This window comes from Olea europaea, chromosome 14 (assembly GCF_002742605.1).
Source record: "Olea europaea var. sylvestris chromosome 14, O_europaea_v1, whole genome shotgun sequence".
Taxonomy (NCBI): domain Eukaryota; kingdom Viridiplantae; phylum Streptophyta; class Magnoliopsida; order Lamiales; family Oleaceae; genus Olea; species Olea europaea.
In genome coordinates, this window is record NC_036250.1 from 8,916,197 (window position 1) to 8,935,931 (window position 19,735).

General features: G+C 35.4%; 2 protein-coding genes and 1 non-coding gene across 3 annotated transcripts in view; 2 read left to right on the forward strand and 1 right to left on the reverse strand.

Moving 5' to 3' along the window:
• The first annotated feature begins 7,240 nt into the window (after positions 1–7,240).
• On the forward strand, positions 7,241–8,667 carry LOC111409476 (putative UDP-rhamnose:rhamnosyltransferase 1). The gene is made up of 2 exons (XM_023039522.1): positions 7,241–8,311; positions 8,395–8,667. Exons 1-2 carry the CDS (start codon positions 7,241–7,243, stop codon positions 8,665–8,667), a joined length of 1,344 nt encoding a protein of 447 aa, XP_022895290.1.
• A 10,453-nt stretch (positions 8,668–19,120) lies between these two features.
• On the reverse strand, positions 19,121–19,193 carry TRNAA-CGC. The gene has a single exon. It is a non-coding gene; the product is annotated as a tRNA-Ala (tRNA).
• A 135-nt stretch (positions 19,194–19,328) lies between these two features.
• The window catches only part of LOC111409477 (protein ecdysoneless homolog), a 6,921-nt gene continuing 6,514 nt past the window's right edge, over positions 19,329–19,735 (forward strand). Inside the window, exon 1 of the mRNA XM_023039523.1 lies at positions 19,329–19,732. Coding sequence (XP_022895291.1) covers positions 19,419–19,732 — 314 coding nt within the window. The 5' untranslated portion in view covers positions 19,329–19,418. The remainder of the gene's footprint in view (positions 19,733–19,735) is intronic.

Sequence of the window (19,735 nt, forward strand, 5' to 3'; positions counted from 1 at the left end):
TTTGACCTTCTTTATATTCCAGGATGCAGGCTTCCTCTTCGTTATCCTCCTTTTCTTATTCTCCCTTCTCTTTATTCTTGAACTCATTAGCTAGTAAATAGTTATTAGCCACGACAGGAGGTAACGTACCAAACTGAATAGTAAGGGGCTGATCTGGATCTTCTCCATCCCTTCTGTCTCGCTCAAACTTCGACCTCCTAGAAGAAGTCTCTAGCAATTCTTCCATAGGTTTACCTGTACCAGTCTCTTCACTGTCTTTGAGAACATTTTGATTGGCTGCCTCGAGTAGTCTAGATGCCTTAGGACATAGCATTCCCTATTGTTGCCTCATCATTCGCCCATAGTTCCGTTGAAAACGCCTTTATTGGGTTCTAGTCATCTCACTGAAAGGTATCGCCCTTCCAGCCATATACTGGAATGAATGCCATACATTTGGTTGGCAAGGTTGCGGTCTGAATGTTCTCCCAATATTTACTGGCCCGAACTGCCTCTCAAAAGGCGGTCCCTTATAGAACAATGTACCCCACCCTCTACTAGGCTGAGCGTTTGGGAAAAAACTAGGGTGATAGTAATGCTGCCATATCCCTGGTTTCTCTGCATTTGCACTCACTTCTTTTTTGCATTTTGCACATAGGACGTCTTCGTCCTTTTTGGGTTCCTTCCCTTTGATACGTTCAAAGACACTGGGATGTGGTCCAGGGTCTTCTTCTCCATCATCTATAACCAACTTGAATTTTGACAACTTGTTTTTGAAATCAGACGTCACCATGTTCACTCCAAGTGGTTGTGGAAAGGGATTTTCATCCATTGCCATCTTCCTCTTATCCTCGAACGTAATTCGTCCTGATTCAATGGCATCCTGTAACACATGGCGAAAAATCAAACAATTGTTAGTCAAATGTGACCATGCATTATACCACTTACAATATTTTTTACCCTTAACTTGTTCAGGGTTTGGCAATTTTTGCTTATCGCTCAGCTTTATTTGCTTATCCTAATATAATTTATCAAATATAAGGTTAACTTTGGTTACATCGAACGAGAAAGTTCTAGCCTTTATGTTTTCATCTTTTATAGGCTCATCCTTGTCCGACGGTCTAGGCTTAACCATTATAGGACAAGTATATGTGTCTCTTTTAACTAATTCGGCCAAACACATTTCGGTTTGATCGTAATACTCGTCATTAATGGTATGAACATCAAAATTTAAGTCTCTATAATAAGTCCCCTTGCTAGAATTTTTCATTTGTTCTTCTTCTCTTATTAATCGTTCATACCTAATCACGTTAACGCTCAATTAGAAAAGATCAGGAAATTCCTTGTCTTGGAACTTCTTCTTCAAATCAAAGTTTAGACAACCTTGAGCGATTTTGACAAACTCCTTTTCGGGCAAAGGTACAAAATATTTACTTCTTGCTGTCTTGAACCTTTGAAGGAAATCTTCTGTCCATTCGTTTGGCATTTGACGTAGATTCGCCAAATTGGCCAAAGTAACTTCAGACTCAATCTTATAAAACTGAGCGTGGAACAATTACTCCAATTTTTGCCATGTTTGAACAGAGTTTGATGGCAAATTGATGAACCAGGAGAAAGCTACTCCTATTAATGAACTAGGGAACAACCTCATTTTATGGTAATCAGTTACGTCACCACTTTGTAGTGTGAATCGCCCTATGTGTTCTAGAGTAGACACCTCTCCTAAAATGGTAAACAGTGAGAATTATGGCACTTTATACCCTTTAGGTCATGGATATGCTTGGTCTACCCAATTAGGATATGGCTTTGTGTAAGTCGGCCTAATGACAGGACGTACTCCAAAAGCCATCTGGTCTTGTTCGATTTCCATAATCTGATTCCTCAACATGATGTTGGGGTCATATGGAATTTCTGCAGGTTGGTTGACCGGTTGATTTGTTTGAGGTTTGATATTTGGTCCTTGGTTGGCAACAAAGTTGCCATGATTTGGGCTATTTTTACCATTAGCCTGAACATTTATTCCATCATTAACACGTGGGGTATTCTGCCCATTATTTAGGACATTATCTCTTACATTTAGGTTACCCCCCAAATTAGATGTACTAATGCCACTATTCTGATTTGGTATTATACCACCCCTCTGGTTTGAAGTAGAGGGATCAAAAGGTGGTTCTACCCCTTGATTTAAACTTAGATTGGGGGATTATGTCCCACAATTGTCCTAGTTTGAAAGTGGTTTGCAAGAGGCACGACTGACTGACAACTTTGGCCTACTAACTTATTCATTATCTTGTTCAAAGTATTCAGTTGTTTGGCCATGTTGTCATAATGTGTATTCTCATTCTGGGTAAATCTTTCCATATTATGAATATTTCGTAGATTTACCTGTTCAACAACATCTTGTGTGAGTTCTTCGAGTAATGCATGCATGGTTCGAGGACTCAACTCTGTCATTAGTTCGTAACGACTATGATTGCTTTGATTCTGTCCATCTGTTCGTGGAGAGCTATGCTGCTCCTCATATTGCTCTATCACAGACTGGACTCCTCCTTGACTTGCTGCTTCCTTATCGGATTTCTGAGGCATATTGTTTCACCTTTTGTATCTTCAACACCAAACACCAAGGTCCCACTGGGCGTGCCAAATTATTTCGCGCGAGTAGTTGCTAATAATTAGAAAGGGATAAGACGATTGTGTAAGGAACAAATCTCTTGAAACAAAGTCCCAAAAAGGGGTGTTTTATTGACGCTGACTTTACAATTGGAACTTAAGCAGAATGCCTCCAAGGGGCGCAAGCACACGAGTACTGAAAAGAAATGTTTAAGTCTAAACTAAGAAATTGAAATTACATATTCTCTGTTTGAGAGTGTTTGATTCGGGGTCTTTGCTCTATGTCTTTTCTTCCTTTTATATTCCCTTGATGATGTCTTCGTGATCAACTGCTTAGAAACTACTTAATTGCTTTATAATTGCCCATTTTCTTCATGGTGGCCAACTTATCGTGGAACTGCCGTCTCTAACTGCTGCCACTACTCTTTGTCGTTCAACCGTCTTCAACTGAACTCCTTGAATCGTGGAACGTGACAATATTACTCAATAATTGCTTCGATAACTGCACTTTTGGGTAACCATACCATCTTATGTTTGCTAAGATTCTGGGCGATTCGAAGGTTTGGGCGAGAACAGGGTCATAACTCTGGGTGACTGCAAGACACTTCATTCGCTCAGATCTTGGGCGTCTTGCAAGTTTGAACGATGGTGTTACCGCGTTCGTGGGCTTCCATTGCATTCATTAATAACCCTATTTGGGCCTTTATCCTGAATTGCCCAGTTGGGCTTCATTCTTTGAGCTATTCGATTTAGACTGCACTTTTAGCGTGTCAACAGCATCACCTCACCATCATTGTCAATACCATTACCTTCTCACCACCACCAATGTTTCAGTCTCGCCATCAACACCACCACAACCACCAGCCCTCCATCTACCACACCACAACCATAATTGCCACCCAAAGAAATCCCCAAAGCCACGATTGTTGACACCACCTAGCCAAAATCACTGCACGACCACAACAAGAAGCAAACTACAAAAAACCACCTACAAACACCACCACACCATAAACATCACCAACTATAGAAAATTTTTGAAAGCCAAAATTGAAACTACAGAAAGCATTTGGTTTCAAAAAATATTGTAATGAATCTCAAACTCATTCCCTATGTCCATTGTGCATCACGCAAAATGGAGTTGGTCTACTATGACGGATGAGCGAGCCGTTGTGTGCTGCCAGAGCTCTAGTTAAGATGGTGCTCAGTAGCCATATCTCTTGCTAGCCCTCTAGATCCCTAGTCGGAGCTCCAATTAAGAAATGATATGTATGTAGAGTAGGGAAGACTGAAGAGGTAGCAAGAGAATGAATAAGAATAAATGAAAATAGATTTGAAGTGAAATGGAGTTTTCCTCCAATGGCAGCACGGTTTGCTGAAGTGAAAGACGTGAAAGGAGAAGGAAGAGAAGAAAGAATAGGGAGGGAGCAGGGAGAAAATGATTTAGAGTTTGAATGGGGTGGATATAATATGTGTGAGTATGTCAATTTAATTATTATTATTATTATTATTATTATTATTATTATTATTATTATTATTATTATATGGAATTATAACCTGATAACCTTAAACCTAATTTTTGAATTAAAAATATTAAATATCTTTGTAGATGTAATTTTCCCTTACAACAAAACTTCACCCTTAGCCTTTCACTCAGTATCAAATCTCTCAAATAAATCCCCTCATAGAAAAACGCTCCAACCCTCTCTTAGCTCAAATAGAGAATTTATAGAAGAAATTGAAGACCCAAAAAACCTAATATCGTAGAGAGGCTCCAACCCTCTTTTGACTCAAATAGAGAATTTATAGAAAAAAATTGAAGACAAAACCCTACTTTGGTAGAGAGAAATTGAAGACGAAGTCCTATCTCGATTATTTATATATAAAGTATTTTTCTCTCTTCTTTTCAACCTCACATTCTTCAATAAAATAATATTAAACGTAAATTCAGAATTTTTATTTTATTTTTAACTACACGTTTTTTATCAGTCTACTATTTCAAAATACATTCTCAAAAGAAAATGGGGCTAAAACAAACTTGAAACAACATATGAACTTTGGATTTCTCTTTAGTTATAATCATCGACTTTAAGTTGAATGTTTGTATCGTACCTCACTAGAGCCAGTCCTAAAATTTTAGTGATCTTATGCTAACTTCATTTATGGTCCTCATATATATAAATAATAATTCATAGTTTTCAAATTTCTAAATTAAATTTAATCTTCTATACTTTTGATAGAAAATCAACAATTATACTATTATATTCAATTTATTTTTTACAACTTCTTTTCAATAAATAGAGACAATGACCAATCCATTCAACATTTCTTATGTCATAGTTAATCAAATGTAGGATTTTATCAACTGCACTTTGAAAAGCTATTCCCAACAGATGTAATTGTAACTAGCTTAGTTGATAATATCCTACAAGCAATCCATAAATTTGAAAAATAACAGTCCATCATTTTAATATGGTTTAGCAATTCAATCGTCAAATAATTTCTCAAGTTTGTAGTCCAAAATTAAAACCCCCACCCCCACCACCAATAATATCAAATTACCATCGTGCTTAAAAATTTCTTCAAATTTATCACACCAATACTGCAAAGAATTATCATATGCATTCTTGATTTTTTTATTTTTTTTAAATTGTTCAAATCTTCACTCAAGTGAAGAAAGAGCCTAATCAACATATATAAGAAATAATCAATTTTTAAAAAATTTTCAATTGAATGTGTTATCTCATCATTAAAATTTTCATCGAAATGCTTCTTTCTACGAATAATTTCTTTAGCAATAATTGTATCATTCAAATTTAATTTCATGATATATTTCCAAAAGTAGAATAAGTGCTTTCAAGTAACTAAAAATAGCATCAATAGATATCTACTCACTTTGTAATATTTTACTTACTCTATTAATAATTGATATATATTGTAACAAATAATCATGTCAAGCAAAAACTCAAATTCATAATGTCAAAACATTATCTTTAGCATCTCTAAATGCATTAAGGTCATCATATGTTTCTGTCAAGTGTTATAAAGCGGCTTTTATTCATGTGGTTTGAAATTTTATTGATTTAATACTTCAACTTGACTTTCCCAAAGCGTTTGTGATAATAGCATAAGTTTCAATCATTTTACATTAATTGAACAAGCCTTCCATTTTGTATTTTGATTTATATATAGAAAATTGGTGTGCTTGGAAGCACCTGATAATTAAATCGACCAAAAATTTACTATAATTACACTTTTATAGACACATAAAAGCGAAAGCGTATGGGGTTGTGGAACAGGTGGGGCTTATAGCTCAGAGAATTAGAACAAGTGGCTATGAACCATAATGTCATGGGTTCACATCTCTCCTTGTCCACAATCGACAAAAAATTGAAGTACTTTTCTCTTCAGGGTAGGAAAATCATGATCGAGTGATTTTGTGATTATACGTTCATAAAATGGGTACTATCGGGTTTGATGAATTCTAAAAATAACAAGTAGTGTGTTAATCTTCATAAATTTGATTGAGAATGTGAAATATTATAGCTAAAAATATAAAGATAAAAAAAGATGTACATTCGTTTATCTGCTTGGCTAGACAAGCATGAGCTAATTCATATTTCTTTGGATTTTGATTATTGAGGAATAGATAGTTTACAAATAAAGTCCAACGATTGCTCTTTCGTCAAATATTCAACTAATCCAAGATACATCTGAAAGAAACGCAACAATCAGAGAAAGGGTAATGTCTATTTTATAAAATATATGGGTAGAGTTTTTAAATAAACTATCTAAAAGAATTAAATTCTGTTTTTTATATATATTTTCTTTCGTTCATAAAATCTATTAATACTTCGTACGTATTTGAAAAGTTAAACTAGTTGCTTGAAAGACTAAAAAGTCGAAGTTGAAAGGGACAAGATTCGATTAAGATGATGATGATAGTAATTCACCAAACAGTTATTGCCCTAAAGTATTATGGAGGAACCAAAAAAATATATATATACTTTAATTGGATTATTGAGATATTTACATAATTGAGCTTTAAGACTCCTACAGTTAAAGATTGATCAAACCTAATATTTATATTTTAATTAAAAATTAGTATGTTTGTTAATTGGACAGTTGAATTGACTTGATTGACTTAGACTTTATTTTATTTGTAATTTTTATGAACCATACATAAGAATTTATTTTGGGTGTCTTCGTGAAAATGGACCATCTAGCCCGCCAATAGTCAAACCTCCATTGTATCTCACACAATTTTTCCATATTTTTAATTTTTTTTAGTTCTAGTTTGTGTGAGAAAATGGTCCAACAACAAACTTAAAGACGATTTGACAAGAAAGTAAGAAAACACGTGGTTTTTACTTTGTCAATGGGTCTCGATCACAAGATTTCTCTAGTGTGGAGATATGAATTAGAAATTCTTTTAATCTCTATAAGTATCAACGTCAGGTACTCCATTTTCATAAAGAATCACGAAATCAGATAATTCTCCGGTTATATCCTTATTTTAAGCTGGAAGAAATAATAATATTAATCTAATGCACGTGCTCTTGTTAGATGCTTCTTTAAATTGGGTGAATAAATAATACTAATCACTCACTCAACTCATACTCTGTACAATTCCAAACTAGTCAAAATTCCTGCAACAATGGAATCCAGAACCATGGCCAAAACTTCCAAATTACATGTAGTGATGTTCCCATGGCTGGGTTTTGGGCATATAATTCCGTTCTTTGAGCTCTCCAAATTCATAGCTCACAGAGGTCACAAAATCTCATTTGTTTCTACTCCAAGAAATATAGATCGCCTCCCAAAAATCCCTCCTCATTTAATTTCTTCCATAACCCTATTTAAGATTCCATTACCTAAAGTTGAAGGGCTCCCTGAATCTGCAGAAGCAACCATGGACATAAAAAATGAATATATACCTCATTTGAAGAAAGCATTTGATGGAAGGGAAGCTGAGTTGACTTGTTTCTTGGAAAATTCACTACCAGACTGGATTCTCTATGATTTTGCTCCATACTGGTTGCCTCCAGTTGCAGCAAGACTTGGAATTTCTCGTGCCTATTTCAGGATCATAAACGCTTGGTTTTTAGCTTTCTTTGGACCATCAGAGACCATGATTAACGGTTCTGATGAAAGGAAAAAAGCAGAAGATTTCATGATTCCACCAAAGTGGATTCGATTTGAGACAAAATTGTCTTATCGAAGATACGAAGCAAACTGGCTTGTCAGAGCAACTCAGACGAATGACTCAGGATTTTCTGATTCTTATCGAGGTGGTAAGGTAATTGATGGTTCCGAGGTTATTTTCATAAGACACTGCAACGAGTTTGAATCCATTTGGTTGAAATTACTCGAAGAGATTCACAAAAGGCCAGTGATTCCTGTAGGTTTAATGCCACCCCAGGTAAAAGAAGATAACAGTCAATCGTGGGTTTCAATCAAAGCGTGGCTTGATGATCAAAATGAACTTTCAGTTGTTTACGTTGCATTAGGGAGTGAGGTATCACCGAGTCAAGATCAACTCCATGAGTTAGCTCTTGGATTGGAATTATCTGGGGTACCCTTCTTTTGGGCGTTGAGGAAGCCATCGGGGTTTGGCGAATCCTACGAGGTGGTCTTGCCAGACGGGTTCGAGGAGAGAGTTAAGGATCGGGGTATGGTATGGAAGAGTTGGGCACCTCAGTTGAAGATACTGACCATGACTCGGTGGGTGCATTCTTGACTCACCGTGGTTGGAGTTCTTTTATAGAAGGACTCATTTTTGGTCATCCCTTGATTGCCTTACCTTTTCAGGTAGATCAGGGTCTGAATGCTAGAATCGTTGCTGACAAGCAGTTCGGGATAGAAATCCCGAGAAATGATGAAGATGGATCATTTACAAGGAACTCGGTTTCAGACTCGATAAAGTTGGTAATGATCAACTTCGAGGGAAAGAAATTCCGAAATAAAGCGAAAGAAATGAGTGGAATATTTGGAGATAAAAAGTTACATGACCGTTACATAGATAATTTCATTAATTTTCTCGAAAATCATAGAATCATATCAAGTGCTACTGAAAGTGAATAAATTTCCTTTTGGTTGGACCACTAGAAGCACATAATTCTTGGTTTTTCTTAGTATTTTGAGCTTAAAAGATTTCTAATAATGTTCAAGCGTTACAATTTGGCTGGTTTATGCTACATGTATAACTTGATGTTCGCAATTATCATGTAACAATACTTTTGACATCCAAGAACTTTGTTAATGAGCATTGCAATTTCCTCCGTTTTCGTTCCTTTATTTCAATTTTGCTTATAAACATTGATTTTCGCCTAACAAACAATAAACATACGATATTAGACCAAACGAACTCCTGAATATCTATATTTAAAGAATTAAGCTAGGTGTACAACCATTGTATACACATTGTTTGACACCCTTCAAGCCAAAAATATCACTATTGTTTGAAAAAAAAAAAATTTGTTGTTAATATTAATGTCTAAAAATCTGTCAACTCACATTGGTATCAAATTAGGTGTCAACCTGATTAGGAGTGTCAATTTGGCTCATCGACTCGTGGCTCGACCAAAAAAAGCTCAAGTCGACTAGGTTCTACCGAGCCAAGGCTCTGGCCTAGCCCCATTCTGGGGCCTTGGCCTGATACGAGCCAGCTTGTGTCACGAGCCATTTTCGGACCATGAAAAAATGAGCCTTATAAAAACTCAGGCAGCAAGTCGCTACCTATTATAGGCAGAACTAATAGCAGGCAGCTACATGCTGCCCAGAGGCTTAGCTGCCTTTGCACTTGCTGCCTGACTTGCAGGTCTACAAGCTTAGCTGCCTGTAGGTAAAAAAAAATCGTAAGTCGACTCGGCTCGATAAGGTTCAAGTCGAAAGCTCAGGTCGAACTTAAATTTCCTGGCCGAGAAAAACTCAGCTCAGTTCTGACAAAAAAGCTCAAACTATTTTTATTTGAACCAAGTCTGAGCCTGTAGTTTCGATTCATCTCAACTCGTTAACATCTCCAACCTAGATGTACATATAGCATGATTCATATCTAAATACCTAGATATGATAAGTTTATTCGAAAACAAAAGTCTCAATGAACACAATTTTTTATCTATAGTATTTTATTGTTCTTTCTCCAATGCATAGATTTCTAAATACACTAATCATCTATCAACAACAGTCTTGGATGTTAAAAGTACTGTTACTTCAGATAATTGCGAAACTTCAAACATATGCATACCATCAGCCAGCCAAAATATTGTCACATTTGAGCAAATGTTCGAATTCTTTTTACTTGAAATAACAAGAAAAGTCAATAATTCTTAACTTAGCACATGTTTGGCAAATGTTTATGACAAAAATGATAAATAGATAAGTGGTAAAATCGTGTCTCGTGGAATTTTGTGAATTTCAACTTCTAATAAGTCTTTTATAAGCATGTTAATAAATACTTGCCAAACATAAGATTTCAAAAATCGCACTTGACATGATTATGTGATTTTCAAGAAATTTAATGGACATGTTAGATAATGATTGTGTAATTCTTTGTTTCCAAATACTGTACACATTTCTTTGGCTCTGTCTCAAAATTTCTATCCTTCTTTTTCAACCATTACTTACTTAAATCATGCTATATTATAATGATGGTCGACAATCATGATTTGGCACCATCACATTCATGTAAGATAATTTATTATCTTAAACCACCGGATTTTTTATGTTAAATCATCAAGAAATTGAAGACCTATAGCGGAAGCGTACCTGAATCAAATATGGTTATTTGCAATAATGAATCATGCAGTATAATCTTCCAAATCTACACGCACCCCGTAATTCTCTTTGGCGATGGGAGATAGAATAGAATGAGCAAAAGATACGTGTGATTTGAGGACCATAACCGTATTTATATAGCGATACCCTTTGAACTAATTCGGCCCATCATAGAATTAGGATTTGGGCCCGGTCTCTACACATTTAGAACCCACACTTTAATTGAATACATTAAAGCCCAAAATCGAAGCCTTATTAGATCACTTTTAACTGGACTTAACTGAATTCAATAGCCTTTAATTTAACACACGATTATTCACACATATAAACCCATCTATTGATTAAAAAATTCTTACAATCTCCCACTTGGGTTATATGTGTCACCTTATAATTGTGCATTAAACATAACCTTATGAGTACTCAGAATTTTACTATCATTACTGAATGCATCCCCAAACAATCCCGTCATCAATCATATCAATATAGGATCAAAGCGACTTTTGCTACTTTCATGTATCTAAACCTATCAATGGTCACATATATCGATACGATCGAATGACATGGATCAAGCATGGATGTGTAGTATGAAAATTACATATGATGTGATCTATAACATGCCTATTTCCAATTGGTCCACCTTATTACCTTGGTAAAATCATTTTAAACAAATTCAGAGATAATAAATCAAATAACTAAAAATAACTTTAACCATAAATCATATCCAAAATAACAGTACATGTGTCCAATGCGAAAAACAAAAATACAAACTCCCACTGAAACTAAATATCTTCAAGAGACATTATACCCATATGAGCAGTGTGCTCATAAAAGGCCTTGGGTATCAATCCCTTAGTAAGTGGATCCGCAACTATGGAGTTTGTCACAATGTACTCTATTGACACATGTCCACTCCGAATACTTTCTTTAACAGCCAGGAACTTGATCTCTATATGTTTTTGACTTCGTCGAACTCCTGTTGTTATTGGAATATAGCACTGCTGATTTATTGTTACAAAATATCTTGAGCGATCTTTCTATATCGTCCACAATGCGCAGCCCAATGACAAAGTTACGTAGCCATATTCCATGATTTGATGCCTTATAGCTGTGGATCTCTTACTATCTTGGAATCCCATGAAATCGAAATCAGAATAACTGATGATCTCCAACTGATCCGATCTCCTATATGTGAGCATATAGTCTTTTGTTCTCTGTAGATACTGTTTGAGCCATTTGGCTGCTTCCTAATGATCCATTCTCGGGTCACTTATATATCTCCCTAGCATCCCAATAATGTACGCTATATCCGAAAGCGTACAAATCTAAGCATACATTAGACTCCCTATAGCTGAAGAACAAAGAATCTTCCGTATTTCTTTAATTTTCAAGTCATTTTTAGGGTACTGACTTAAACTGAACTTGTCTCCTTTAACCACAGGGGTGTCACCTGGTTTACAATCTTGCATGTCATATCTTTTAAGTACCTTTTCGATATAACTCTTTTGTGATAATCCAAGAATACCCCGAGAACGATCTCGGTGTATCCGAATTCCTAATACAAAAGAGGCGTCACCAAGATCTTTCATCTCAAAATTCTTTGCTAGAAATCTCTTGGTTCCGTGCAGTAAGCCTATATCATTGCTGGCAAGCAATATGTCATCGACATATAAAACCAGAAAAATATAGTTGCTCCCACTGAACTTGTGGTATATACAATCATCGACCAAATTCATCTCAAAACCAAATGAGATGATCACTTGATGAAACTTGTAATACCATTAACGAGACTCTTGTTTGAGTCCATAGATGGATTTCTTTAGTTTACAAACCATCTGCTTTGCATCATCTGATACAAAGTTTTCTGGTTGTACCATATAAATTGTTTCATCAATGTCACCATTGAGAAATGTTATCTTAACATCCATCTGATGTAACTTAAGATCGAAATGTACTACCAACGCCATTATAGTCCTGAAAGAGTCTTTCAAAGAAATTGGAGAGAAAGTCTCTTTATAATCGATGCCTTCTTTCTGTGTAAAGCCCTTTGCGACAAGACGAGCCTTATACCTCTCTACATCACCATTCGAATCCCTCTTGGTCTTAAATATCCATTTACAACCAATGAGTTTCGCACCTTCAGGCAATGGAACGAGGTCTCATACGTCATTGTCCTTCATAGAATTTATCTTTTCATTCATGACATCGAACCACTTTTAAGAGTTAGAACTTTCCATGGCTTGACGGAAGTTGATCGGATCATCTTCGTCAACTTCATGTTCTTGGAGAAATACGATGTAATCATCTGAAACTGCAATTTTCCACTCTCTAGTGGATTTTCTTAATGGCATTGGTTCTTGAGGCTGTGGAGTTTGTTATTCTAGAACGATTTGTTGATCTTGAGAGGGGTGTATGACATTGTCTTGATCCGGAGTTGCTTCTTGAACAATGTCAGGGATAGAAACCTAGTCATTGTTAATGACAATTGGAGGAATTTCAACATATTCCTCCTCAAAGACAAAGCATGTGACCCTTTCTCCTCCTCCTCCCCCCTCCCCACAACAAACTCAACATCCTCAAAGAACCGAGCATTTCCTGCCTCGAAAATTGTATTAGTTGTGGGATCATAAAACTTATAACCCTGGACCTTTCAGAATATCCAACAAAATAGCAACTGATGGTCCTTGTGTCCATTTTTTTTCATTTGGCTTATAGGGCCTTGCTCAGCTAGACACCTCCAAATGTGTATGTGCTTTAAACTAGGCTTCTTGCCCGTCCAAAGCTCATATGGAGTTTTATCAATGGCCTTAGTTGGAACTCTGTTGATTATATGCACTACTGTCTTTAATGCTTCACCCCAGAGAGATTTTGGTAAGGTAGAATGACTAATCATACTCCTTACCATGTCCTTAAACGTTCTGTTTCGTCTCTCAACAACACCATTCATAGTGGGTGAACCCAGCATAGTGTACTATAGGACAATACTGCATTCCTCTAGGAATTTAGCAAATGGTCCTGGACGTTGTTTATCTAAACCGTCATATCTGCCATAGTATTCACCCCCACGATCAGATCTGACGCTTTTAATCCTTTTGCTGAGTTGGTTCTCAATTTCGACTTTATAATTTTTGAACACATCCAGTGATTGTGATTTTTCATGAACGAGATATATGTAGCCATATCTTGAAAAGTCGTTTATAAACGTTATAAAATATTGTTGACCATTCCAAGAACCTGTAGGGAATGGCCCACAAATATCCGTATGTATAAGTTTTAAGACATCCGAAATCCTATTGGCTTGAAATCTCCTTTTATTGGTTTGTTTTTCCTTTATACAGTTGACACACAAATCATAATCTGTGAAGTCAAAAGAGTCGAGAATCCCGTCAGACACAAGTCTCTCAATTTTCCTTTTGGAGATGTGACCTAATCTCTTGTGCTACAACGAGGCAGAATTCTCATCGGTTAATTTTCGCTTTACACCTCGAGTACTTACATGCAAGGATTTATTAAAAGAAGCAATTGTATCAATTGAATAAAGATTATCGTAACTTGATAAAGAATCGGAACCATCCAATTTTGAATCATGAAACAAACTAAATTTTCCATTTCCATATGAACAAGAATAATCAAATTTGTCCAAAACAAAAATAGAAATCAAATTCCGTCTAAAAGACGGTACAATAAATGTCTCAACAAGATCCAAATAAAATTCAATCTTTAACAATAATCTAAATTTTCCTATTGCCTCTACTTCCACCTTCTTGCCGTCGCCAGCATAGATGTATCGTTCACCATCACTTCGTTTTCGACAACTCAGGCAACCATGCATGGACATACTGATGAATTGTTGTACCAGAATCTATCCACCATGTATGTCTAGGTACCGAAGTAAGATTAACCTCAAAACAAACCAAATGAAGAATAATACATTTCTTTACACGCTATGCGTGGTAATTAGTGCAATTCTTCTTCTTATGACCTGTAACTCCACAGAAGAAACAACCACCTTCAGTTGGTTCCTTATGCTATTTCTTTTGCGGTGTTGAACCCGCAGTTTCCTTATTAATCTTATTTTCTTATTCCTTTTGTCCTTAGAGGTGGTGGCTAAATGAGCATTTTCTGTCTTCTCATATTTCAATATTTCCTCTTCTTGGACACAGTGTGAGGTGAGTTCATTAAGGGACCATGAATTTTTTTGACAGTTGTAGCTCACCTTGAATTGACTGAAATGTACTGGAAGGGATATCAAAACCAAGTGCACTAACAAGTCTTCGGATAAATCCAATTTAAGTGCCTTTAGTTTTGAAGCAATGTGAGACATTTTCATAATGTACTCCCGAATGTTTCATTTCCCTTTATACCTCATCAAGATAAGGTTTGCCAAAATTGTGCTTGTTTTAGCCTTTTCATTCTTGGCAAACCTCTTCTCAAGATCCACAAGGAAACCCTTAGCCATAGTCACCTTATCGGACATAGTGCCCTGGAATGCTTCTGGAATAGCACGCTTCATGACCATTAAGCTTATGTGGTTCGATCGTTCCCACTTTTCCATCCATCTCTTGTCATCAAAAGTACTCTTATCAGTAAGTGCAGTAACTTGATCAACCCGTAAAGCAAGATCCAGGTCTATATCTCCGAGAACAATCATCATGTTCTCTTGCCATGTCCTAAGTTTGTGTCATTTAGTATTGGAATTGAATTGATACTAACAGAGATATTAGCAGCAGAACTTGAAACTGAATTAGAGAATGATTATTATGAATAGCTCACACGAATATCTTTAATACGTAAATAATAATATTCTAAATAGTGGTAGGGCCTATCATAAGATACCTAGCACAACATCAATATCTAGTCGTTGGACAAAAATATTAACTTGTAAGCGAGACTCTTGGCGTAGTGATCAAACATTGACAATAAAATAATGTGTCAATCAATAAACTTTTCTTTGGACCGATTTATTAATACACATTAAACCAAATAATCGTCACATGTTTATCACCACAGGTACACGTGTATTCGACTAAATATTGACCTTCTTTTGGACCGACCAATATTCCCATGAATAACACATGCACAAACACCTTTTAATAATCTAAGTTAATTAATTTTCACAAGAGATGTTGTTTTGGCAACATGTTGCTTCAATTAACTAACTTTCGAACATTATATCTCTTAAAAGAGTCTTTAGTATCAAAATTTGAGAGAATCACCAATTTTGCATATTTTGTTCAATTTTAAACTTTAGGGGCTTTAGGATTAATAATTCAAAACTTTAAGGGGGCAAAATTAATTAATTCCAAACTTTAGATGTTGAAATTAATAAACTTGAAACTTTATGGACCAAAATTAATTAATTCAAAACTTTAGAGGATCAATTAGAACAAATTTAAGACCTTAGGGGCCAAAAATTGACCAATTCAAAACTTTAAGGATCAAATTTTGAAATTTTGAAACTTTGGGGGGGGGGCAATTTGAATTAATAATTAAAGTTTAAGGGCTTTCATTATAAAATTCAGAACTTTAATGGCCCGAATTAATTAATTTTTAAACTTTAGGGACTGAATTATTAAATCTAAAACTTAAAGGCCCAAACTTGAATAGACCTTAAATGTTAGGGACTGGAACCTTAATTTTATAACCCTAACCCTAATTGCAAGCAGGGGCCTCAAGTTATCCAATTTACAGGAGAAGCCACGTCCCCAAATCTCCAAAAACTGAAACCCTAAGATTTTTTTTTTTTTTAATCCACACAATTCGAATCCAAAACCAAAAATCCATAATCTAAATTTTTTTTCATCTTTTAATTCGAATAATGAAAGATAATAACAAAAATCTACCGCAAAAGTTTTCAAATTCAACAAAATATAAATCCAAAATTGTTAAATCTAAAAACTTCAAAAAATATTGCAAGGACCAAATAAATTATTCGATTCTCAATGATTCAACATGAAAATACTCTAATACCACTTGTAGGATAATTTATTATCTTAAACCACCGGATCTTTCATCTTAAATCATCAAGAAATTGAAGAACTATAGCGGAAGCGTACCTGAATCAAACATGATTATTTGCAATAATGAATCCTGCAATATAGTCTTCCAAATCTACATGCAGTCTGTAATTCTCTCTGGCGATGAGAGACAGAATAGAATGAGCAAAAAACACGTGTGATTTGGGGACCATAACCGTATTTATATAGCAATACCTTTTGATCTAATTTGGTTCATCATAGAATTAGGACTTGGGCCCGACTCTACACATATAGAACCCACACTTTAATTGGATACATTAAAGTCCAAAATCGAAACCTTTTTAGATCACTTTTAACTGGGCTTAATCGAATTCGATAGTTTTTAATTTAACACACAATTATTCACACATATAAGCCTATCTATTGATTAAAAAAAATCCTTACAATTCAACCATTTCAAAAAAAAAAAAAATCATTTTTTTTTAAATCAGAAATCCAGATTTTGCCACGTCAAATCTTGTCAACCATCATTGTACAATTAGATTAATTCTACTTCAATGAAATTACTAGGAGAGAAACTACAAGGAGAGAAATTTTGGAAAGCGATCTATATTTCTTGAAGTGGAAACAAACAAGATTTCTGACCGTTTTGAGCTATAAATTTGGAGAACTCAAAGAATGGCAATATAAGCCCGAAAGCCAGCCATGGGCACACAACAACAAGTCATTTAGTTTGTTTGAACGTGGAATTGGATCCATCGTTGAAAGCTTTTCCACTGGTAAAGAATAGTGCAGTGCGAATGGCAACTCAACTCAGTGATTGCCAATTTAGAACCTTTTGCCATGTGCATGAAAGCTTGTAGGTTACATTGGATGTTGATAATGATGCTTATTTTTTTCTTGTTGCATTAAACATGTGAGAAAAAACGAGTAATTTATGTGTAGATACATTATTAATTAAAATACATAACATAATAAAAAGATGAGAGTTAGGAAGTAAGCTTTAGGGAATTACATCAAGGACGCTACATTAAAGTTTTGCCTCCCCTTTGTGCGGGTAATTTTGACACACGTGCTGATATTGCTAATTAGGAATAGTAAATACCACTTAGGTGCATGTCTTCAAGTTGCACATGGATTGCCAAATGCTTAGAAACATATCCAACAAAGGGTCGAGAACAAGTTTGGAGTCGAGACCACAAACAAGAAGTTGAGAAAGAATAATACTATAAAAAGGCTTTTTATATCTAACGAGATTCAGATAAAGTCTCTTAATCAGAGATTACACATAAACAAACCAAACACAACTTTAGATTGTTGAGGAAAAGCAAATGATTTGTGTGTAGAGATACGTTATCAATCCACAATTAATTACAATAACACAACATAATAAAAAGATGAGAGTTAGAAAGTAAGTTTTAAGAAGTTACGTCAAAAACACTATCCTAAAATTGTATTGCCTCCTCTTCATGTGAATACTTTCGGCATTGAACGTCTCTAAGATGAAACTCATATAGTTCATTGTCAAATCTCCTTCAATGATCACGACCACGTGAAAATCAAGAGCAAGCCTTAAAGAGTTGCCAAAAACTATATAAATATAATATGAAGAGTGTGAAAATTCATTTTCCTAGTTATATCAAACAATAAAATATCTCATCCTTTTATAGTGTAAATTCCAACCCCACATTCATGGAAAAAATTAATGTTTTTAATTTTGTAGAAAATCTGAAAATTAAAAACATAACCCCAAAAAAAAAGGTATTAATTTTGAAAATTTAAAACTTTTAATTTCAAATGCATACACTTGAATAATTTCATCAATAAGAAAGAAATTGACAGCCAAAACCACAGCTTGCGGCGAATAACGTCAAAGAACTAACAGATCGTCGGTTACAACATATGACATTATAGAGATAAAGCGCGCCATTTTTACAGCTTTAGCGTGCCTTCAACATTTACCGGGCATGCACCTCAATATAAAGCAGGTACATATTCGATATTTTCACTTTTCTTGGTCCATTTTATTTGAAATACGAAATCCTTAATTTTCAAGAGCCGAAGATAAATTTTGTAGTGCAGGTTTTTCAGCAATTGAAGGGTGCGAATGAACATTTAGACATAAACAAGAATCTATTCAACAAAGAGCGTTACTTTTGGATGCTCATGATCTGGGTGTTGATACTTAGTATTGGACACGATTGAACAATATAATTAATGAGATTGTATATTCTTTTTTATTTTTAGTATTGTCTTGTACTGTCTAATCCAGTTTCGTTAAAAAAAAAAAATTATTATCTTTTTTTGTTATATATGTAATTTTCTAGGCCGAGAATACAACAATATGATGTTGAGATTCTTGATCTTATATTGAAGAGTCCTTTTGATTTTTCCTTTTCCTTGACGCACAACCAGATTCGCATTGCCTTATGCTTTTTTTATCTTGATATAATTTGATACTTTAAAGTTTCTCCAATCTACTTTATTTTTACCTTTTTCTTAAACAACGAGAAGGGTTAAATTTCTTCACAATACTCCGTAGCATTACAACGAAAAAAAATTGCATATTTTTAATGAATCAATCTAGTGGTACAAACTTTGTTTACAAACTAATTGTTGACAAAATCTAAACCATTAATTTTAAAAACTATTTTTTACATGATTGGCCAAAATGTTGTGAATACATAGTTTGTAAATCAAATTCTCTATTTAGGAGAAATTTGATTAGAGAGAAAGGGAGAAGCATTTGTGCAAAAGAAACACGAAATACAACAAAAGAAAATAGTTGGAGGTGCGAGGAATCGAACCCCGTGCCTCTCGCATGCGAAGCGAGCGCTCTACCATATGAGCTACACCCCCTTGCACGTGCTGTTCTTGGAAGGTAAAGTCTTGTTTAGATCCATACCCTAACTTTTTCAAGCTTTTTCAATTATCCATTCTAATCAACCGACCCCAAGACCCATCTACAACGTTCCAATACAAAATTAACCCGCCTCGACAAAACGACACCGTCCCCCAAACCTTCCTCCAAAACGACAAAACCCCCCTCGAAAATTCTCCTCTGAAGAAAATCCGTTCACAGCCATGGCAGCACCAACTGACGCAAATTCCTCATCCTCTTCTTCCATTTTCTCCCTCAAAAACTCCCGCCCTCCAGACGACACCGTTTTCTATTCCATCTTCCCCGACTCCTCCCTCACCGCTTCTGCCGCTGCCCCAGAAGAACTTCAATCCCTCCACCCCCAAATCCTCAACCACCTCACACCCTACACTGCTCCATACATATGGCAACACCAACCTTTCACTCTTTCTCCTTCCTTCAACCCTGTTCCCCACCTCTCCGGCCACCTCCGTTTTGGGGACAATCTCGAGGACGAGTGGTTTGTTGTCTTCTTATTGTT